Source organism: Mytilus edulis, chromosome 4 (assembly GCF_963676685.1).
Source record: "Mytilus edulis chromosome 4, xbMytEdul2.2, whole genome shotgun sequence".
NCBI classification, from domain to species: domain Eukaryota; kingdom Metazoa; phylum Mollusca; class Bivalvia; order Mytilida; family Mytilidae; genus Mytilus; species Mytilus edulis.
The window spans coordinates 15,054,811-15,079,583 of record NC_092347.1 but is presented as its reverse complement, the minus strand read 5'-3'; the positions used below and the strand labels follow the sequence as shown (position 1 = coordinate 15,079,583).

Genomic DNA, 24,773 nt, shown 5'->3' with positions numbered 1-24,773 from the left:
CCAAAATCTGGAAACCTTATACATGTTCTGAAAATTCAGAAATTATTGCGATGTTTTTATTATTGCGAAAAATGAGACAAGGTTATAATCGCAATAATTAAAACTTGCATTAAATTTTTTTTATGTGAATTAATCAGGATTTTTTTCAAAGTTCAACTATCTCTAAAAAGAGCAAATATTAATAAAAATCAAAATCCTGACCACATGCACACCTTCAATATATGAACAAACAGCTATCAAAGTGAAAACTTCATAGGATTCAAACTGAAGGAGGAGTTATGTGGAATAATTATGTACCCATAATGGGACGGAGGGATGGAAGGACAGACAGGGGTAAAACAATTTGACCCTAACTTTCAGTTGTGGGGGGCATAAAAAAGAACTTGTTTAACAAACGACTACATTTTAACAAGATTTATTTGTATAAATAAAAGATCACAGTTGGAAAAAGACAGACATGAATATGTATTTATTGTTCTACAGCTATGTCAACAAGATTGTTTAATATGTCCATTTCTCTAGCTTGTGCTGACTTTAAATCTTCACTCAATCTGAACACATGAATTGTACCACTTCCATCACCTGTAGCTAACAACTGAGGCCTGAAACAAAAAATAAAAATCAAGCATTCTGATAAAAAATTGTAACAAATAATGTATTTTGTTATAGACATTTTTCTGGAATACAGCAGACATAAACAAGAAATATATTGTGTTGGATTCTTTTTTATATTTGAATTTAAAGAGAGATCACACACTGCTTGTAATCATTTTCCCTTTAGGGTTTAGAAATTATATAACATCTTTTAATTTGCTTACACATTAGTTGTTTTGACATTGAACTTAATTAATCCTTTATCCTGAAGCAACAGATAGAGAAATGCAGGTCCCTAGATGGTACAGCTGCAATAAATAGTCGTCAGCTGAGTCATTATATAAAACATATCTCTAATCCTTTTTGTTATGTCTGGAAAATGGTAAATGAGAAGGCAGAATTTGGGCAAAAAAAGTTTGTATTTTCTTGTATGATAATCAGGTTTCATTTTACAGAAAAAAATATCTCTGAAAAAAAACCAACCTATGTTAACCTTGACAACAATGCTGTTTATATGAACATCAAAAGACATGGACAATTTCCATATTGCATATCACCATCTAATATAGCACCGTAATGGAGAAGGCAATCATGAATGACCTAAATGATATTCAAAAGGGCAGATATTGAATATATTTTAAAACTTACTGGTTCATATTAAATTGACATGTATAAACAGGTAACTTTTTGGTACTAGCTTCTAATTTTAACACAGGAACTGTCTGGTCTCCTTTAAGATCATATATTAACAGGTAACCAGTTTCTGTTGTAGCTGCTAGAAGGGTAGGTCTTACTGGTGACCATTTTGCTGAGAACACAAAACCTTCTCCTGGTTCTATTGTTAATACAGGTGGTTTCTATAATGATAACAGAATATTTTATAAATATTATAACTATTTTTTCATGGTCAAACTAAAGAGTTTCATAAAGCTTCATTTGATATGATCTTCCTCATTAGAATATGTCCTTAACAGTATATATATAAATAAAGAGATGGTGTCTGGTTGATTATGAGACAACTATTAATCAAAGACCAAAGAGCAAGGATGTATTGTACTACAGGTCACTGTACAAACTTCAACAATGATCAATTACATAATTACAAGGATGTATTGTACTACAGGTTACTGTACGAACTTCAACAATGATCAATTACATACTTTATAGTATATGAATGTCCATTTTTAGATAGTCTTATTTAGTACAATCTATTGAAACAAATGAATCTGTATTACTAATGATTATGTTTATACATTTAACACATTGTTGTTTGGTGGGCTGCCAGAGTAACATCACTCTGCCATTTTGTTGCAGGCAAGACATAAACTAAACTTACTCTATTATTAGCAATCAAATCATTTTAAGCACAAACAATACATTTTGCTGGAAGTGATGCAGAGTTGGGGTAATTGTAATTGTAATCGTTAATCAGCTGTACATGTAATTGATTACAATTTTTCAAGTAATCAGTGTAATCATTAATCAGCCTCAAAACTGATTACATGTAATTTAATTTAATCAATTACTTTTTAAAATAGCCTGTAATCCTGATTACTTTGTGATTACATTCTGATTACAATGAAAAAAATCTAAAACTGTGTTTATGTTAATCATTTTTGTTTACTTTAAGCATGCTAATTGAATTGCATACTTCAGCAAAAAAATAAACTGTTACAGTATTGAAAATTCATCATTAGCCAAAGCAGAGACATATACTACAATTATATGTCTCTGGCCTTTGAAAAAAGATATTGTACATATATTCACAATTTACAGATGTACATATATCATGTATATATGTATATTTTATAATAACTGTTACATTCAAGTAATACTTTTCTTTATAAACCCTGAATCATATTCTTTTGTTAAAATTGTGATGTTTGTCAACTTTGAATTGACAGGTAGGAGACCAATTAAGGTTTGTTTTTATTGCAATTACCAATTGAGCATAGCTGTAGGGCAATACATTTGATAAAAAATAAAAATTATCTAATTAGCACAAACTAAATAAAAGTTGGACAAAAATGTTGTTGAAAATAAATAAATTTTGGTATGGATTTGGACTGATTTTACTACTTATATTTTGTTTACAATTTGATTTAACAATTCTATTAAAATTCCAAGTAGTTTTTAACTGTCAACTTTATTTCATTCATATTTTAACTTCCATAAACTGCACCTTGTAAGACATATAAAGTCTGGAAGAGATCAGAAGGCAAGTTACAGCAGATTCTTCATAAAACTTTATTCATTAAAGTCGAAACAATTCGGAGATCAATGACAATAAAGTGTGATAGGTCATAACCAGTGACACAATGTGCATGTATATATACATTGAACTTTTGTGGTTTATAAAATGGATGAAGTTTGAAGTTATCATTTTATAATAATTAAAAATAAAAATCCTTTTTTCAAAAATGTTATACTAGCTATATTAAATGTTTATTCATTCACATCATTCAAAATGTTATTTTCTTTTTCATTGTAATCAGATGTAATCATGATTACTTTGTGAATGTAATCATTAATTTAATCAGATACTTTCAGAAATGATGTAATCGTTAATTTAATTTAATCGTACAAATGACAAAGTAATTGTAATTTAATCAATTACATTGAAAGTAATCAGACCCATCTCTGAAGTGATGCAATTCCTTATTCATGCTGCAGTAAACACAGCAGTTTTAGCAGAAATAGGTATGTTACCTATTGTTATTGATTCTGTAAAGGCTTCTGTCGGCTATTGGTATTTTGATGAATGCAAAACTAGAGGCTCTAAAGAGCCTGTGTCGCTCACCTTGGTGTATGTGAATATTAAACAAAGAACACATGACAAAATTGTGTTTTGGTGATGGTGATGTTTTTGTAGATCTAACTTTACTAAACATTCTTGCTGCTTACAATTATCTCTATCTATAACGAATTGGCCCAGTAGTTTCAGTGGAAAATGTTAGTGAAAATTTATAAATTTTATGAAAATTGTTAAAAATTTACTATAAAGGGCAATAACTCCTAAAGGGGTCAGCTGACCATTTTGGTCATGTTGACTTATTTGTAAATCTTACTTTGCTGAACATTATTGCTGTTTACAGTTTATCTCTATCTATAATAATATTCAAGATAATAACCAAAAACAGCAAAATTTCCTTAAAATTACCAATTCAGGGGCAGCAACCTAACAACGGGTTGTCAGATTCATCTGAAAATCTCAGGGCAGATACATCTTGTCCTGATGAACAATTTTACCCCATGTCAAATTTGCTCTAAATGCTTTGGTTTTTGAGTTATAAGCCAAAAACTGCATTTTACCCTTATGTTTTATTTTTAGCCATGGTGGCCATCTTGGTTGGTTGGGCAAGTCACTGGACAAATTTTTTAAACTAAATACCTCAATGATGATTGTGGCCATGAAGTTTCAAAGGAGAAGATTTTTTCTAAAAGATTACTAAGATTTACGAAAAATGGTTAAAAATTTACTATAAAGGGCAATAACTCCTAAAGGGGTCAGCTGACCATTTTGGTCATGTTTACTTATTTGTAAATCTTACTTTGCTGAACATTATTGCTGTTTACAGTTTATCTCTATCTATAATAATATTCAAGATAAAACAGCAAAATTTCCTTAAAATTACCAGTTCAAGGGCAGCAACCTAACAACGGTATGACCGATTCATCTGAAAATTTCAGGGCAGATAGATCTTGACCTGATAAACAATTTTATCTGGTTCAGATTTGCTCTAAATGCTTTGGTTTTTGAGTTATAAGCCAAAAACTGCATTTTACCCCATGTTCTATTTTTTAGCCATTGTGGCCATCTTGGTTGGTTGAACGGGTCACCGGACACACTTTTAAAACTTGATACCCCAATGATGATTGTGGCCATGTTTGATTTAATTTGGCCCAGTAGTTTCAGAGGAGAAGATTTTTGTAAAAGATTACTAAGATTTACGAAAAATGGTAAAAAATTGACTATAAAGGGCAATAACTCCTAAAGGGGTCAGCTGACCATTTTGGTCATGTTGACTTATTTGTAAATCTTACTTTGCTGAACATTATTGCTGTTTACAGTTTATCTCTATCTATAATAATATTCAAGATAATAACCAAAAAAAGCAAAATTTCCTTAAAATTACCAGTTCAAGGGCAGCAACCTAACAACGGGTTGACCGATTCATCTGAAAATTTCAGGGCAGATAGATCTTGACCTGATAAACAATTTTATCTGGTTCAGATTTGCTCTAAATGCTTTGGTTTTTGAGTTATAAGCCAAAAACTGCATTTTACCCCATGTTCTATTTTTTAGCCATGGTGGCCATCTTGGTTGGTTGAACGGGTCACCGGACACACTTTTAAAACTTGATACCCCAATGATGATTGTGGCCATGTTTGATTTAATTTGGCCCAGTAGTTTCAGAGGAGAAGATTTTTGTAAAAGATTACTAAGATTTACGAAAAATGGTTAAAAATTTACTATAAAGGGCAATAACTCCTAAAGGGGTCAGCTGACCATTTTGGTCATGTTGACTTATTTGTAAATCTTACTTTGCTGAACATTATTGCTGTTTACAGTTTATCTCTATCTATAATAATATTCAAGATAATAACCAAAAAAAGCAAAATTTCCTTAAAATTACCAATTCAGGGGCAGCAACCTAACAACGGGTTGTTCGATTCATATGAAAATTTTAGAGCAAATACATCTTGACCTGATAAACAATTTTACCCCATGTCAGATTTGCTCTAAATGCTTTGGTTTTTGAGTTATAAGGCAAAAACTGCAATTTACCCCTATGTTCTATTTTTAGCCATGGCGGCCATCTTGGTTGGTTGGCTGGGTCACGCCACACATTTTTGAACTAGATATCCCAATGATGATTGTGGCCAAGTTTGGTTAAATTTGGCCCAGTAGTTTCAGAGGAGAAGATTTTTGTAAAAGTTAACAACGACGACGGACAACAACGGACGCCGGACGCAAAGTGATGGGAAAAGCTCACTTGGCCCTTCGGGCCAGGTGAGCAAAAAAAGACAGTTATGCTTCAAATGCTTATAAATGTAGTTTGAATTTAAATAATGGTTTTGCGGTCAGATTAAAAAATGTTCTTTCAAAAATAGGGTTCAATCATGTATGGGAAAATCAAAATACTTTCTCCTTATTAATGGTGTAGGTATAGCTGAAAAAAAGAATACAAATTAGAATTTTTTTTATTAATAGATTTGTATCAATACATGATGTCAAATTTTATAACCAGATGCTCCGCAGGGCACAGCTTTATACGACTGGTAGATTAATCAATGAGTGATAGATTTCTCTTAGAAGAAATTTAAAGGTCTGAGTGAATAAACTATACAGAGAACAATACCTGTTGTATTTGTTCAATGGGACAATAGAACTGCCAAAAGTTTAAATGGACAGGTAGTTATCAGGTGAATCTATGGAAAGAATCAATTGGGTTCACAATAAATACATCATAAAATTTCGAAAATATTAAATGACATACAGTCATGGTAAAAATGAATATTAATGAACAGTAACTTCTAAAAATAAATTTACAGCTACACATCTCAAGACAATCATCATTTCGTAATATAATCAGTGTTCCAGCTAGGTTTTCAAAAGGGCAGGGTGCCAATCCTGAAAAAGGGCATTTAACGCGCGATATGATAATATGAAAAGGGCATATTTTAATAAAAGATGTTAATCAAACATTTGTGTTTATTCGTTGAATCACAGGTTATACAAGAACAACATCTTTAGCCCATATAGAACTCTATCTTTCTACTTTTAAGGCTGAAAAACTTGTCAAGCAGCTTGTCACACAAGTTTTTTTATCATTGCTTGGCACAGTTGAACTTTATATGCAGTATGTTTTGAAAGGAGATCTGTTTCATACTGTTTCTATGGTCTACCACATTTTACCAGTTTCACCTTTCTACCCCTGCTGTGCTTGATGGCAATACAGCACAAAACAGCTGTGCTCAGTAAATTCACAATTTTAGGATATAAAGCAACAGTGAAAAATAGTATCAAAAATAAAGAATACAGAAAAAGATGACCAAGGCACCCTACCAACACTGCTACTAAGACCCTCTTTAACTTTTCCCATAACTAAAAATAAATACCTAAACATATATATTCTTAAGCAAGAAGTATGGAGACACATTTTAGAATATGTAAATGGGTTACTCAATGCTAGGAAAAAAATCAGATTGAGTTATCTTTCTTTATTCGGGTGTGCTCCTTCTTTGGAGGATTATAAACAGTACGTAAATATGATGTAAATATGATCACAATATGGCGGCCGATTTTGTTATTTTCGTATCAAAAATGAAGGCAGTCAATGACAAATACGTCTGAATTTTCTGTTTATTTTACAGAAAACAAGTAAAACAATGTCTTCAACGAGTTTATAATGGTTTTCCAACTTTCTGTCATTACGTTTCTTCCATGAAACTACGGTAAACATCGCAAATTGTGCCCAAGTTGTTGTATGCACATTTCTTCAAAGATAATTGCCGACTGATCGATTCTATTTGAACGAATTAATGTTGATGATCATTAATGACCCATCCGATAAACGGATTACCTATAACAACAGATTATGACACCAGTTGTAACCATTGATTAGCTTGGGGTGGTAAACAAAGTCATAATCTTTTCCCCAGGTAAAATTTAGTAATTAGCGTATCATATCAATACGCAAATTAATATGCAATCGATCTTCAAAAAAGGCAGGGGGCCCTGAAAACTGTAAAAAGGGCACAGGGCGCCACTCGGAAAAGGGCGGGCGCCGCGCCCTCTGAAAACGGCCTAGCTGGAACACTGATAATTTTCAAGCAGTGTAAGGGAGGTAATCAAGTATTAAACATATGTATAACAGTGTTCTTTAAATTTTAATTGGATTACCTTCCCTTCACTGCTTTTAAATTTTCTAAATTGTCCTTTAACCAGAAAACCCTTGTTTTCCCCTTTTTTGTCCCTAATTGCTTGATGATCTGAACCATAACAAACACACCATAACCATCCCTTAGTAGTATGGAAACTTGTGGTACAATTTCAGAGAGATTTATACACTAAAAAAATCCTTATTTTGGCCCCTTTCTAGGCCCTAAATTCCTACACATTTGGGACCATAACCCCCAAAATCAATCCAAACCTTCTACCTGTGGAATTAAACATTATGGTACAATTACAAAGCAATTGAAATGCTTATACACAAGTTGATATTCTGAAAGTAGAAAAATGCTTGTTTTGGGCCCCTAATTCCAAAACAGTAGGGGCCATCACCCCCAAAATCAATCCCAACTTTCATTTTGAGGTATTGAACCTTTTTATAAAATTTCATAGAGATCCATTCACTTAAACTTAAGTTATTGTCCAGACACCAAATGTATCTTCGGAGGATGACACAGACGACGACGCAGACGACAACATCATACCATTATACGAACGCAAAAAATGTTTGCGGTCGTATAAAAATAAGAATAAGTAATAGTTATCTAAATATTGAACAGGGAAGACACCGTAAATTACCTTTGGAAAACAGATTATTACTCTCTGTAAAAAGGAGGTAGAAGATGAATATCATCTTGCTTTAAAATGTCAAATTTTAAAAGAATGTAGGCAAAACTTTTTCATGAAGTAGAGAGTAAAGTTCCAGATTTCACCAAAATGTCTGATGAGGAAAAATTTGTATTCATGTTTACTTTTAATGACGTTACAAAAATTATTGTCCAGGGAGTTAATGATTTATATGTATTAAGAAATAGCCTAGCTGATAAGAAAACTAGTCGATGTAACAAAGTTATGACTATTTTATATTTTTCTTATAGTATTTCTTCTGATATATTTTATAACAATGCATTATGAATTTATGTACTTGTATTTTCAAATTTGCAAAAGTATCACCTCCTCCAAAACATCTAAATATATATATAGCTATATGTCTTATAGAATATGAAAGTTGTTTAAATTTCAATATTGTATGTTTGTTATGATTGTCATGTTTGTCTTGGTAACAATCCAATATTTGGATTTTACACCAATAAAAGGATTTGATTTGATTTGTACATCGGTTCCTTTCATAACTGACATACCTGTAACATTGTATAGAGTCTAATAGTTTGGTCCATTGCTGATGTTAGGAAGGCATTCCTATGGAACGGTGAAAACTCTGCTGAATAAACTGGCCCATAATGAGGATTATATGTAAATGTGACAGGTGATCTTAATGGTACAGATGAAACAACATGACCTGTAATTAGAAGATTTTATCTCATATAATATTTACAACAGATCATGACAGCAGTGGTGTAGTGGTAATAGCGCTTCAGACTTCTAATAGAGGTTCCTGGTCAGTTGGGAGAAAATTTCAGGGGCTGAATTTTTGTCTTTGCCTTGACACCATTTGCTAGTATGGTCTTGAGAAACAATGATAGTCCATCCGAAGGAGACAATAAATGGCTGACCTCTATTAAGAAAGAGAGCAATATCTCTTGCAAGTAAAAGACACCCTTGTAGATTTTGAAAAAGAGCAGGTTAATGCCGCTGTAAGACAGCACTCGCACCCACAAATTGATATAAGTTGTAATAACTAGTTTCCCAATCCACTTTAATTATAAATATATAAACTAAGATTTAATCACTATGTTATATCATTCCTTTAAAAGAAAAAAGAGACAGTTTAGCTTTCAAATGACACACGTCCTTCTTATTTTCATAAATATAACTAACAGCTTCATAAAACCTAAATTTTGCTTGATGAACACTAAGCACATGTCAAATGTAACTTTTTGTTCTGTGAGGTAAGGGAAGTAACTCTACACACAAATTTTCATGAGTAGCTCAAATAAGTACTAGTTTTGGGTATAAATATGTATACTTTTGTTTAAATTTTATATAATCATATACATTTTTGTTTAATTGTTTAGTGTTATAACAAATTATGAAGCTGACCACATTGCTGGAATTAATAGTAGGACTTGCTGACAGGAAGGAAGAATATCACTGAGATGTAAAAATTATCATATGAATAGAAGATGTGGGGTATTGGTTCGTGAGACAGAAAGTTTACCTCAAGACAAAATTAAAAAGATATCATGTCTCAATAAAAATAGGAATGACCTTCCTTGGAGCAAAATAAGCATAAATTTATTATTTTCTTACTTCCTGCTGGTTCCCCATGTGCATTCATTGAACATTTGAACAAGGCACCAGGTTCAGATCCTACTATAAAACTTTCTTTATTTTCACAATTAAATGACACACTTGTCACGCCAACTTCTTTATCTCCTCTCATGTTTCTCGTCTTCTTTAACTCCTTAGGTAAACTTGATGACATCAAAATAAACCTGCAATAGAAGTAACACGAACACATTAAAATATATATCAGTTCCTACTCAAAACTAACAGTCAAATCATTTCAAGATCTCAATATCTCTGCTTCATAGCATGAAAACAATAGGGTCACAAGCAAGAATATGTTGAAAATTGAAATTGCAGAAAGTTGGGGAAAAGATGTAGAATCTCTCACATGAATACAAGATAAGTTTTAAAATAATTTACATTTTACTCATAAATCAATATATTTAAATCTGAACATAAACTAGCTCAACAGGGCCTCAGTGGCTGAGTGGTCTACATGGTCGAACTATCGTGTCAACTCTGAAGTTGTGAGTTTTAATCCCACTTGAGGCAGGTGCACTGGACTCTAATTTTAATTGACTAGGATTTTCAATTTATCTGGATGTGAAATTAAATGACCCGGCTTCTTTTGACACACAGTTCGTTCCCATAGGAATCTTGTATATATAATTTTTAGCAAGATTCAATCTCAACCTAAGTTACTGATAAACAACTGGATGCAAAACTAAAACTTGAAACTATACTTAACATAATCGAACCATACAGCAAATGCAGCTGATATGCATAAAATTTGTTTCTTAATATTGCTGGATAGCTGTCTATTTGACAATTGTTTTCTCCTAACTTTTATTTTATTTAGGTAGGTATCGGTACCTTCTTGTGTTTATTAAAGTTCTTAGTCTATTGCGTTAATCCTAACTAATATGTTCCAACAATATTTCCAACCACATTTTCTGTAAGAGAATGTTCCAGAAAAAAAAAGAATTTCTGATAAAAAAAAATGGTACTTGACCAGTAATTTCATTTTTGTATTTAGTTGTCAATCAAAATTGAAAATGTACTACAAATCATAACTACACACCCATTATTTAGCTCAAATTTCTTTGTTTTTCTGTCATATTTCCATACCAACATTTTTCCATCCCCACTGACACTCATCAACTGAAAAAAATCAACAACGTAAAATTCATACATCATTATGGTTGTATTAAGGTTCCACTAAAGTCAAAATATAGGACACTTCATAAACATCTAAACTTTGCCTGTATTTTTCAACCTATAATGAATAAAGTCCCAAACTATGGGAACATATGTTCATTTAAACATACTTAACATACTGTGAAAATTGTAAATAAACTTGAAATTTTTATGTTTTGGCCAAACCGGTTTTGGGAGTGAACACTTAATTTTCCAAAAAATCTGGAAGCTTGCAAGATGACTTTTTTTTTTTTTCAAATTGCCATGAATGAATACTGAAACAAACAAAAATTGTATTTGATCTGTGTTAACTTATATTTGAATGTTATTATTAAGAGAGCCCATATTTAAGTCATAGACATAAATACCAAAGTAACTTTGTTTTTCCTTATCTATTAATATACCATCATGTTTTGTTTCATGCTTTTTAAGTATGCAATTCCTTTGACCTTATGATAGTAAAAATGTAAATTAAATGTATTCAAATTTACAATTTACCAAAAATTTGTTCTTTTTTGATGTGGTGGTATCTGGTACCCATATGACTTTAGAAACTGGTTCCTGATGTGAATCCTCTCCTGTCTCGGAGGTTGCTAGTAACATGTCATCTTCTTTACTTAAATCCCATAACAATACTGCACCTGTTGGAAATTCAAAACTGACACATTCTTATCGATTCTAGCTTTTTATCAAATTAGAGAGCAATATAAATGTAAGATGATGTAGTATGATTGACAATGAGACAACTATCAAATGTTCAAATGACGCGGGTATTAGCAAATGACACGCATATTAGCAATTATAGGTCACCATAAGCCTTCAACAATGCAATCATGCTTTGTTTCCTTTCATAAAGTGACATGTAGGCTGAGTTATGATAATAGGCATTATTTGACTCCTGACAATTCAAAAAAATATTTACAAAGATTAACATCATGTGAACTTATTTCAATATATTCTTAAACGTAAGCTTACCATCAAAATTTCCTCCAGCTATAACTGCAGGGTTAGTAGGATGAAAAGCTACACACATAAGACAACATGACAATTCTAGTATTGTATCTGGTTTATTTTCATCAATGGTCCGTCTCTCTAAATTCCAGGTACATAAAGCTGTTTTATGTGTACACCAGTCTTCATGGTCATAACGACCATATCTTTCTGTAGTTAAGGTCTATAAAACTTAGAATTGAAGGTTGGGTTGCCACATTCATGTAATAGTTTTTATTTCTTATGCTGATAAAAAAAATTGCCATCTGATTGGTTAATTATCCCAGTGTAAATAACACCCTACCCTTGTTCACCCCAGGATAAATAAAATTTTGCCAAAAAAAAATCAAAAAGAAAAATTTTGCCAAAATAAAGATATTTTCCAAAAATTCAAAAGAATACAAAATTTTACATACTGGTTTAAAAATGAGTAAAGGAATTGTTCATAATTTAAAACATTTTTTATTTTTATGACTAATACCAGAATCAAATCAAATATTTAAATAAATAAGCGATATGTATGATTTGAACATTCATTTAAAGCAAACATAATGTTAAGAGCTTTTATAGTATTAAAGCTGATTGTAGTAGCTTGAATAAATAATATTGTATGAATAACACCTCCACGCAATGTAGATATAAAATATGTATCTCTTATCATTGAGAAAATATGTTGTTTTTTTTTGTTTATTTTTGTATTTGTATTTTGTAAATGTCGGCTGGTATCATTTCTGTATAGGAATTTACACCAAAAAAAAATTATTTGATTTGATTTGATTTATTTAATTATTTAATCATGCACCCACAGGGGCCATTTACAATTATAATTGATTCATAGATGTTCAAGGTTTACTGACAATGTTCATGAAAACACACTATTATCAAACTAGAATTTTGTCTCTTTGTTAACTATACACAGTTATTCAGGTGATAATTAAAGTTTTATTAACCAGCAAAGTTTGGCATGTGGTAAAAAAAATATAATTTACAGCCCAAATAAGCAAACCACAAAAACATACACCAATTTGCCATGAAAAAAAACAACATATTTCATATATCAATGCTCATGGTAAATGTGAAACTATAAATCTCTTTCTAACAAAAGTCATACTATAGAACTCAAATAGTTAAGGAATGGGAGACAACTCTAATTCATAAATAATGTGTCATATTTTATTTAACAAGTTAAACTAGCAACATGTTTATTAAAAATCTGTCAAAGTGAAAAAAACTGTTGTTTTAACTGTCTTTCAATTAATAGGGAGTATTCATTGAATCTCTTAATAGGGGAAATAAAGATATGAATGAATGAATAAGTATTTATTTTCGCAAAGAAACATAGAAAACAGAGGTTCACATTCTGGGTTTTAACTTTATCAAATGGCAATGAACAATCCAATTTTCCAACAATATTAGTTTCAGTGTGGCAAATAGTGTATTTTATTTCATTTTATCAAGTATCATAAATGTAACTTTAACTAGAGGCTCTCAAGAGCCTGTATCGCTCACCTGATTCTACTTGGGTTTTTGAAATCATATGAAAAAATATAAAATTTGGCTAAAAGTGACAACACAACCTCATTGATAAGGAAAGGAACATGTTCAATTTCATTCAAAAGTCCCCCACTGGCGGCCATCTTGGATGGCGAATCGGCTACAAAGTAACAACACTTGGTCAGCACCTCATAAGGAACATTCATGCCATGTTTGGTTTTATTCCATTCAGTGGTTCTCTAAAAGAAGTCATTTGTATGCATTTCCCATAGGGTCCTATGTTAAACTAAGTCCCCTGCTGGCGGCCATCTTGGATGATGGATCTGCTACAAAGTAACAACACTTGGTCAGCACCTCATAAGGAACATTCATGCAATGTTTAGTTTTATTCCATTCAGTGGTTCTCTAAAAGAAGTCATTTGTATGCATTTCCAATAGGGTCCTATGTTAAACTAAGTCCCTGCTGGCGGCCATCTTGGATAATGGATCGGCTACAAAGTAACAACACTTGATCAGCACCACATTAGAAACATTCATGCCATGTTTGATTTCATTCCATTCAGTGGTTCTCTAAAAGAAGTCATTTGTATGCATTTCCCATAGGGTCCTATGTTAAACTAAGTCCCATGCTGGCGGCCATCTTGGATGATGGATGGGCTACAAAGAAACAACACATGGTCAGCACGGCATAAGGAACATTCATGCAATGTTTGGTTTCATTCCATTCAGTTGTTCTCTAAAAGAAGTCATTTGTATGCATTTCCCATAGGGTCCTATGTTAAACAAAGTCCCCCGCTGGCGTCCATCTTGGATAATGGATCGGCTACAAAGTAACAACACTTGGTCAGCACCACATTAGGAACATTCATGCCATGTTTGATTTCATTCCATTCAGTGGTTCTCTAAAAGAAGTCATTTGTATGCATTTCCCATAGGGTCCTATGTTAAACTAAGTCCCCCGCTGGCGGCCATCTTGGATGATGGATTGGCTACAAAGTAACAAAACTTGGTCAGCACTCCATAAGGAACATTCATGCTATGTTTGGTTTCATTCCATTTAGTGGTTCTCTAGAAGAAGTCATTTGTATGCATTTCCCATAGGGTCCTATGTTAAACTAAGTCCCATGCTGGCGGCCATCTTGGATGATGGATCAGCAACAAAGTAACAACACTTGGTCAGCACCTCATAAAAAAACATTCATGCCATGTTTGGTTTCATTCAATTCAGTGGTTCTCTAAAAGAAGTCATTTGTATGCATTTCCCATAAGGTCCTATGTTAAACTAAGTCCCCTGCTGGCGGCCATCTTGGATGATGGATCGGCTACAAAGTAACAACACTTGGTCAGCACCCCATAAGGAACATTCATGCTATGTTTGGTTTTATTCCATTCAGTGGTTCTCTAAAAGAAGTCATTTGTATGCATTTCCCATAGGGTCCTATGTTAAACTAAGTCCCCGGCTAGCAGCCATCTTGGATGATGGATCGGCAACAAAGTAACAACACTTGGTCAGTACCTCATAAGGAACATTCATGCCATGTTTGGTTTCATTCCATTCAGTGGTTCTCTAAAAGAAGTCATTTGTATGCATTTCCCATAGGGTCCTATGTTAAACTAAGTCCCCCGCTGGCGGCCATCTTGGATGATGGATCGGCTACAAAGTAACAACACTTGGTCAGCACCTCATAAGGAACATTCATGCCATGTTTGGTTCCATTCCATTCAGTGGTTCTCTAGAAGAAGTTCAAAATGTAAATTGTTAACGACGACGACGACGACGGACGACGACGACGACGGACGACGGACGCCAAGTGGTGAGAAAAGCTCACTTGGCCCTTCGGGCCAGGTGAGCTAAAAAGTCAATAGTTTTAAAAACAACTCATAGTAAGTGTAAAAAAATCTACAGAATTGTATCTTGACATATAGAATTTGTCACATCCAAAGTAATTAAAATTAAATCTTTCATTAGTTAGAATAAAAAGTGCCTCTTGACATATTATATTCATGGAGATGTCCTTATATGTATTTATTTCAATCAAGGTGATATTTGGTTTCTCATATGTTTCATATCTATTAAAGGATACGCTGCAGCTATCACTGCACCTGTGGAGTTCCATGATAATCCTGTTATCTGTAACTACAAATTAAAATTGAAATTATGAAACAGTCATATCTTTTATTCAACAGACACAGGAAAACTCAATTTTGACAATTTTTTTTTTAAAAATTCAAAAGATGCAATAGGCTTTAAATAATAGCAAAAATCAAGATCTTGTTACAAAAGTATCTTTTTAAAATATTGTCTTTTAAAAACCTTTTTAGTGAAAGTAATAAAAAAGGAAACACAGCTCATAGATGTGTAACAGGAGAGCATGAATTTCATGGGAAATTGCTGGGACTCTAACCCAGGACCTCTGTGTTACAAGACACACATATACCAAATGAGCTAAAGAAGTTCTTCTTTAGTTCATCTGCGTACAGATGACTAAGTATCTGCTAATGAAGATAAGCAATTCCGACACACTTCCCCAATCTAAAGAGTCATGATTCTATTATGACTCTCACTCATATACCCTAGCTAGAAGTCATCTCTTACCACTGTGTTTTTTTTTAGTTAGGTACCAAATGTAACCGGACAGCACTAATTTGATTACAATATTACTTGTTTCCACCGGGAATCAAACCCTAGACCTATGTGTAACAAGGCAGCATGTATACCAACTGAGCTTCAGAAGTATTTTCTAAGCCCAACTGCGTACAGATGACTAAGTATCTGCTAATGAAGGTAAGCAATGTAGAGGATATATTAATGCCTATTTCCAATAGGAGTACTAAAAATAACTAGAGGCTCTCAAGAGCCTGTATCGCTCACCTGATTCTACTTGGGTTTTTGAAATCATATGAAAAAATATAAAATTTGGCTAAAAGTGACAACACAACCTCATTGATAAGGAAAGGAACATGTTTAATTTCATTCAAAAGTCCCCCACTGGCGGTCATCTTGGATGGCGGATCAGCTACAAAGTAACAACACTTGGTCAGCACCTCATAAGGAACATTCATGCCATGTTTGGTTTTATTCCATTCAGTGGTTCTCTAAAAGAAGTCATTTGTATGCATTTCCCATAGGGTCCTATGTTAAACTAAGTCCCCTGCTGGCGGCCATCTTGGATGATGGATCTGCTACAAAGTAACAACACTTGGTCAGCACCTCATAAGGAACATTCATGCAATGTTTAGTTTTATTCCATTCAGTGGTTCTCTAAAAGAAGTCATTTGTATGCATTTCCAATAGGGTCCTATGTTAAACTAAGTCCCTGCTGGCGGCCATCTTGGATAATGGATCGGCTACAAAGTAACAACACTTGGTCAGCACCACATTAGGAACATTCATGCCATGTTTGATTTCATTCCATTCAGTGGTTCTCTAAAAGAAGTCATTTGTATGCATTTCCCATAGGGTCCTATGTTAAACTAAGTCCCATGCTGGCGGCCATCTTGGATGATGGATGGGCTACAAAGAAACAACACATGGTCAGCACGACATAAGGAACATTCATGCAATGTTTGGTTTCATTCCATTCAGTTGTTCTCTAAAAGAAGTCATTTGTATGCATTTCCCATAGGGTCCTATGTTAAACTAAGTCCCCCGCTGGCGTCCATCTTGGATAATGGATCGGCTACAAAGTAACAACACTTGGTCAGCACCACATTAGGAACATTCATGCCATGTTTGATTTCATTCCATTCAGTGGTTCTCTAAAAGAAGTCATTTGTATGCATTTCCCATAGGGTCCTATGTTAAACTACGTCCCCCGCTGGCGGCCATCTTGGATGATGGATTGGCTACAAAGTAACAACACTTGGTCAGCACTCCATAAGGAACATTCATGCTATGTTTGGTTTCATTCCATTTAGTGGTTCTCTAGAAGAAGTCATTTGTATGCATTTCCCATAGGGTCCTATGTTAAACTAAGTCCCCCGCTGGCGGCCATCTTGGATAATGGATCGGCTACAAAGTAACAACACTTGGTCAGCACTCCATAAGGAACATTCATGCTATGTTTGGTTTCATTCCATTTAGTGGTTCTCTAGAAGAAGTCATTTGTATGCATTTCCCATAGGGTCCTATGTTAAACTAAGTCCCCCGCTGGCGGCCATCTTGGATGATGGATCGGCTACAAAGTAACACTTGGTCAGCACCCCATAAGGAACATTCATGCCATGTTTGATTTCATTCCATTCAGTGGTTCTCTAAAAGAAGTCATTTGTATGCATTTCCCATAGGGTCCTATGTTAAACTAAGTTCCCGGCTGGCGGCCATCTTGGATGATGGATCGGCTACAAAGTAACAACACTTGGTCAGCACCTCATAAGGAACATTCATACCATGTTTGGTTTCATTCCATTCAGTGGTTCTCTAGAGGAAGTCATTTGTATGCATTTCCCATAGGGTCCTATGTTAAACTAAGTCCCCCGCTGGCGGCCATCTTGGATGATGGATCGGCAACAAAGTAACAACACTTGGTCAGCACCTCATAAGAAACATTCATGCCATGTTTGGTTTCATTCAATTCAGTGGTTCTCTAAAAGAAGTCATTTGTATGCATTTCCCATAGGGTCCTATGTTAAACTAAGTCCCCTGCTGGCGGCCATCTTGGATGATGGATCGGCTACAAAGTAACAACACTTGGTCAGCACCCCATAAGGAACATTCATGCTATGTTTGGTTATATTCCATTCAGTGGTTCTCTAAAAGAAGTCATTTGTATGCATTTCCCATAGGGTCCTATGTTAAACTAAGTCCCCGGCTAGCAGCCATCTTGGATAATGGATCCGCAACAAAGTAACAACACTTGGTCAGTACCTCATAAGGAACATTCATGCCATGTTTGGTTTCATTCCATTCAGTGGTTCTCTAAAAGAAGTCATTTGTATGCATTTCCCATAGGGTCCTATGTTAAACTAAGTCCCCCGCTGGCGGCCATCTTGGATGATGGATCGGCTACAAAGTAACAACACTTGGTCAGCACCTCATAAGGAACATTCATGCCATGTTTGGTTCCATTCCATTCAGTGGTTCTCTAGAAGAAGTTCAAAATGTAAATTGTTAACGACGACGACGACGACGGACGACGACGACGGACGACGGACGCCAAGTGGTGAGAAAAGCTCACTTGGCCCTTCGGGCCAGGTGAGCTAAAAATGATTACCTGTCCTTCAAACTGAGCATTTTCCAGTTTACGTATACAGCTTACAGAGGCATTATCTTCATCCCATACTACATTATATTCTACAAAATCAAAAGATATTTATATGAACTGATAGTCTTAGCCTCTGCCATCAATTTGTTCAATACTTTTTTTTGTCATTAAATGATTAAGAGTATAATATATTGTAGGAGTTTTAGTCTTTGGTGGAAGACTGTATGGTACCTCTACATGTCTTGTGGGTTTTTTCATGGTTGAATATTGTTTCATTGATATATGCAGTACTCCTCGTTTTAATCATATAATGAACTAGATGAACAATATTATTCATTATTATAAATGGACAACTTTGTACAGATGTTCCAAAATATACAACATGTACTTTAAGATGATTGACCTATTGATTGAGATAGAATACAGCAGCAACACATATGGAGCAACGTTTTAGTGGAACAAATTACCGGTAGCAGGTATGTAAAATAGCGTAAATATATTCAAAATCAGATAAAAGACCCAATAAAATAGGTTCGATTATTGTTTTAAACTACTAGTTGCATGTAAAACAAAACCATAGGAAAAAACAAACTGTTTCTTTTGTTTTTTTCCGATTGAAAAAAATCTAACTTTGCTCATTCTACTGAATATATAATTATAAAGCAAACCAGCAAATAAAAACATAGAAAATGAACCATGCATATTTTTGGTAATTGTAGGTTATATGTAAAGATTTAAGTTGTATACATCCTTATCCTTGTCCTTTGGCAATCAATTAATCATACAACATATCATTATCTTTCCAAGATGAAGAAGCAGTTGCATGAATTTTCATATTAAACATATGCTGATCAATTATAAAATTATTCTGCTCTGTAATACTTGAGAAAAAATGAGGTTAATATTTTGATAGAGAAATAAACAGACAGACAAGGTGTATGCCATATAAAAACCACTCCTAGAGAGCGGGTATAATTTCAACCACTAAAGATAGAATTTCCTATTTGTACACACCATCAAAGGCATGACTTCTCAAATTTTTGTTCAGGCATTTGGATAAATATGGTTCCACTCTCGCAAGAAATTCTGCTAAGTTCCCTGATCTGTCATCTGCTAAACGGAACCCTTTGTCTTTTTCTTCATCTGTTTGAACCTAATTAAAGAAAATCATAGAATAAGTGCAAATATTTTTCATTTTCTTATAACTACATGTAGCAGTTGCAAGTTTATTTCAATCCTTTTACATGTTCTCTTATTATAAATAATTTGTATAACCTACAACTTTAGTCAAGTTACAATGAAATCAAGTAAAGGTAAAATAAAACAGCATATACATGATATATATTTGTAAAAATGTTTGAGACTATACCTTTTGATCTCTATATTTCCTAGATTGAACTGCAACTTCCTCTGTAATTAAATCTCCTGTCTGACAACCACTGTTGGCTAGAGATCTACAATTGAAATATAAAGGAAAATGAAAAATGAAAAAAAACCAATATAACTAAGGGCTATTCCATTTAAAAAATTTGTAAGGGTTCTGCCAAACCCAGTGTCTCGCCTACTTTTGCTGTTAATCACACCCTCAACCAAAATTATGAAAAAAATCCATAAAAATCTTCCTCTCTATAGTATCTTTTGATTGTTAGAAGCTTCTGTCCAAGTTTGGTAAAAATTCAGGATAGTTTAAGAATCTTTAAAATGTTTTAAAAATTTTAACTGCAGACTGTATGTAATGTTAACTGGAAGAAAAGTTAAGTCTATTTATAAGTTAAATACGGGGGAAAATGGATTTTTTTTTACCAAAATTTACTTCTGGATACTATCTTATGATTAGAAACATGCTTCTGTCCAAGTTTGGTACAAATTCAGTATAGTTTAAGAAAGTTATCAAAATTTTAAAAACCACAAAGTGAATGTAATGTTTCCTGGCAGAAAAACTAAGTCCATTTATAAGTAAAATATAGAAAAATTGGAATTTTATTTTTACAAGGTTTAACTTCTGGATACTATCTTATGATCATAAACAAGCTTCTGTCCAGGTTTGATACAAATCCAGGATAGTTTAAGAAAGTTATTAAAATTTTAAAAACTTTAACCACAAAGTGAATGTACATGTAATGTTTCCTTGCAGAAAAATATAAGTTCATTTATAAGTAAAATACGGAAAATATGGAATTTTATTTTTACAAAATTTACTTCTGGATACTACATGTATCTTATGATCATAAACAAGCTTCTGTCCAAGTTTGGTACAATTCCAGGATAGTTTAAGAAAGTTATTAAAATTTTAAAAAGTTTAACCACAGAGTGAATGTAATGGTTCCTGGCAGAAAAAATTAAGTCCATTTATATGAAAAAATACGGAAAAAATGAAATTTTATTTTTACAAAATTTACTTCTGAATACTGTCTTATGAACATAAACAAGCTTCTGTCCATTTTTGGTAAAAAATCCAGGACATTTCAAGAAAGTTATTATTAAAATTTCAAAAACATTAACCATACATGTAGAATGAATATTTGTGGACGCTGCAACAACACCGATGGAATGTAGGATTGCTATGTCTCACTTTTTCGACTAAAGTCGAAGGCTCAACAAAAATGTAGTTTCATTCGTTTGGAGGAACTTATACAGTCTACACGGTTTGTAGCCACTAGTCTGATGCCGCAGACTAGTGTAATTTCATTCAGACTAGTGAGTTTTTGCAAAAACTTTGTTTGGACCAATAAGAAAAATGTTTGAATACTGGTCTTTGCAAAGGGACGTAACGGCCATACTGCCATGACATACATAGGATGAAACGTCCATACCCCAAAAACGGCCATACTTTGTAGACGTATCGTATCGTCCATGTTTTTCTGGTTTTTTTTTAGATGTTATATATGAATTATGTTGATACTTATGGATGGTTATTATAACTTTTTAATCAACTATACTGTTTTAACTTTATCATGTTTAATTTTATTATATCTGATATATTATCATTTGTTTACACATTATATAGGAATGTGTTTAATCAAATAAAATATTTAAATATCATATTGTTTTTTACATGATTTTTTGATATCTTCCTTATAACAAACAGAACAAAATGAACAAATATGAATGACTATATCTGAATTGGAGACTATAAGATTAGTTTAGATAATCAAGTAATGATTAAGTTTTAAATTTAAGAAGATTGTTAATTGCTTATTATTACTTCTTTGATGAACACAAGTATTAATTAGGCCAACCTTAAAAATATGTTTGTTTGCAGTTTTCCGACTGTACCTTCAGACTGAAGGGTCAGTAGGTAGGAAAAATATTTTATTTTATCAGCCAAAATACAGTTTAAACAAGCAGTTACACTAAACCAAGTTTCTTGTGAAGAAAAAAAAACATTTTAAAACAACAAACACTGGACCAACATCAAATGAACAGGCATTTTCAGATAAAAAACTTTTTAACCAAAACTGAAACTTTAACATAGTGTCATTATCCAATTTATGACATAAAATATGGTATAATTATTAAATACTGGAACACTTATAAACAAAGAATGTCATTATGACTAGAACTGTTTTAAAGAAATATATTCAGACATGAATGCTTCTTGACTAGAATGTTTTCATGAGTATGAGTATTTTTATCAGAAAAATGTAGATATTAAAGATTTATAAGACAAATTGAATGTATTAAAGAGTGTATTTTTAATAAAAAAAAAATAACCATTGAATCTTCCTCAATTGAAAAAGGGCAACTTGAAAAAAAAGTATTAAGACATTCGACTGTTTTCATATTTCTAACAATATTTAATTATATGTGATACGGTTATATTTTTGCCAGGCGTTAATGAAAACCAAAGAAATCTAAAGTTTGGGGTGAAATCCATAGCACCCCATTAAAAGTAAATGGTCTGTACTGAAATGTTTTTAATGCATAAAAAAAATTGGCAGCATAGCTCCTAAGGACATGTTTTAATTGAATTCACACAGGCCACACAGTTTGGGTATATTTAATATTGTAAGAAAGAGAATAATTGCAATGAGTGGGGCAGCCCCCCTTATCCTAAAGGAGCATACTCATTGCAATCGATTTAATGTAGAGAGAGTATATTTGTTTTTCAAGCTAACCATTCATTTTCTCTACATCTTTGTGTAGTTAGGGTTGCTTCTTATTGATTTGGCATGATCTATATCCATTAACATTTCAAATGAGCCCTTCCTCCGTACAGGCGTGTTTACAGATATCCATGAAGTCACAAGGAGTGGTTTCATCTTTGTTGTCTTCACAACGATTTGTAGAAAATATGCCATACTTCAAGCTGCTGTCGAATTATTTAACCACTGAAATTGGTTCCATAAAGTCAGGCTCCACAGATTCTGTACCCGATTTGTTTGAGACAGAATGGTTATCGTGTCAGTTATGAATATCGGCTGCACCATCGTCAATGATATCATCACACATCATTACATGTGCCTGAATCTGTATAAACAGTTTACTAATAAACTTTTTTGTTTGTTATTTGTCTTAAAATTGACACGAGACGACAGCGTAAAGTACTCCTCCGTGACTTTATCAGTTTATGGATACCTGTAAACAATTTTCATGTGCTTTATCATTAAATGGTCACATGAACGCTTGACGGGAAGCTAAGAAAAACCGAACTTGAAATGCGTAATTGACCCAGACTTTAAATCATTTCCAGAAAGGACCCAAAGTTCCGGATCGCGTCAATAAAAGTATTAAAAAAAATTTCTTCAAATTTAAAGCAATAAAATTTTCACAGTCGGGAGGATTTTCAAGGGTCGGTCGGTAAACTGCAAACAAACAATATTTTAATTTAAGCCTTATGCTTTTGTCAAGAAATTCAAAAGGAAATACAAATCAAGATCCCTATAAAAACACAGTACCCAAGCTGAGTTCAAGCAGATATATGTGGTGGTGTTTAACGACCTTGACTGGCCTTTCAGCCCTCGCACGGTCGGCATTCAAGCAGAGTGCAAACATACATTGGGTAGTGAAATTCTTTTATATTTTGTTTCACAACTTTCATACCTATGTTTTTCCTTCAAACTTCATATAAAATAGGATGCCTTTATTATCACATTACGATAAAACTGATTTTTCAGAAATTGTTTATAACTGATAATGAAGAAACAAACAATATACTTATATATTATGGCCGCAATAAGATGTAAATACGAGTGATGATGATCAAGCAAAGATAACTCTTACAAGAATAAATAAAGGTGCACAGTAGATCTCATGTGCAGCAAAAAAAATACTAAAATATTATATTTAATTAAGTTATTAATATGAATAAATAATTATTTTATTATCATATTTTATGTTATAATCTCAATAAACAAAAATTTTAAAGTGTGGACGATTCGTCTCACAATGTGTGGCCAAATATGTCCCATGGACGATGTGGCAGTATGGCAGACACATCCTTTGGTCGTCATGGAAGAATGGCTGTCGCGTCTTGAAAGCGGTCTTGACTAGTAGTTGAAAAAGTTTTTGGTGCAGACTGCTGAATTAGGTTGAAATTAATTTCTTCTAGTTGTCTGCCCATAGACCGTTATTTGTTTTCCTGCGCTTCATGGGATATAACCATTCAGCACGACAAGGCCGACTTGAATAGACATGTTTAACAGTAAAATTTTGTATCTTGCTTGTTTTTGTGAATTTTTTGTAATAATTAATGTTTTGATTACAGTAATATTTATAAATTACTGACTTTAATATAATTGTATCATAATGTGCAATTAAAATCAGCATATATAGCACTGTCGTGTGGGTATTCCATTCAAAACTTTAGTTTGGTTTTTATTAGTGTTATGATAATGTGGTTATGTGTTCAGCCATTTTTTGTCTATTTGTTATGATGATCAGTTAATTTATTGCTTATTAAATCTGCACAAAAACTAGAAAATAAAGACTTTAACATGTCTATAAAATTTTCATGCGACACCGAATCAGACGGAATAAGTGTATTTAACTTTGCTACCACAAATACCTTTCCCTCTTCCAGGAAGACGGGAATGAAACACATTCAGATGTTTGATCAGAAAACATATTTCAGTTTGTTTATATTGACGATGGACTCACAGACAGATTGCTATTTAATGGTATGTCTATATTCAAAATCTCAAATTAAA

General features: G+C 33.0%; 1 protein-coding gene across 1 annotated transcript; it reads right to left on the bottom strand.

Annotated features, from left to right (window-relative positions):
- Positions 1-399: 399 nt before the first annotated feature.
- On the bottom strand, positions 400-24,773 carry LOC139519050 (cytoplasmic dynein 2 intermediate chain 2-like). Its single transcript, XM_071310807.1, has 12 exons — positions 24,632-24,773; positions 19,994-20,078; positions 19,639-19,777; positions 18,634-18,713; positions 15,505-15,557; positions 11,912-12,093; positions 11,435-11,577; positions 10,821-10,900; positions 9,761-9,945; positions 8,692-8,849; positions 1,243-1,451; positions 400-602 (listed from the first exon to the last, which is right to left on the bottom strand). The coding sequence occupies exons 1-12, from the start codon at positions 24,688-24,690 to the stop codon at positions 470-472; spliced, it is 1,506 nt and encodes a 501-aa protein (XP_071166908.1). The 5' UTR covers positions 24,691-24,773; the 3' UTR covers positions 400-469.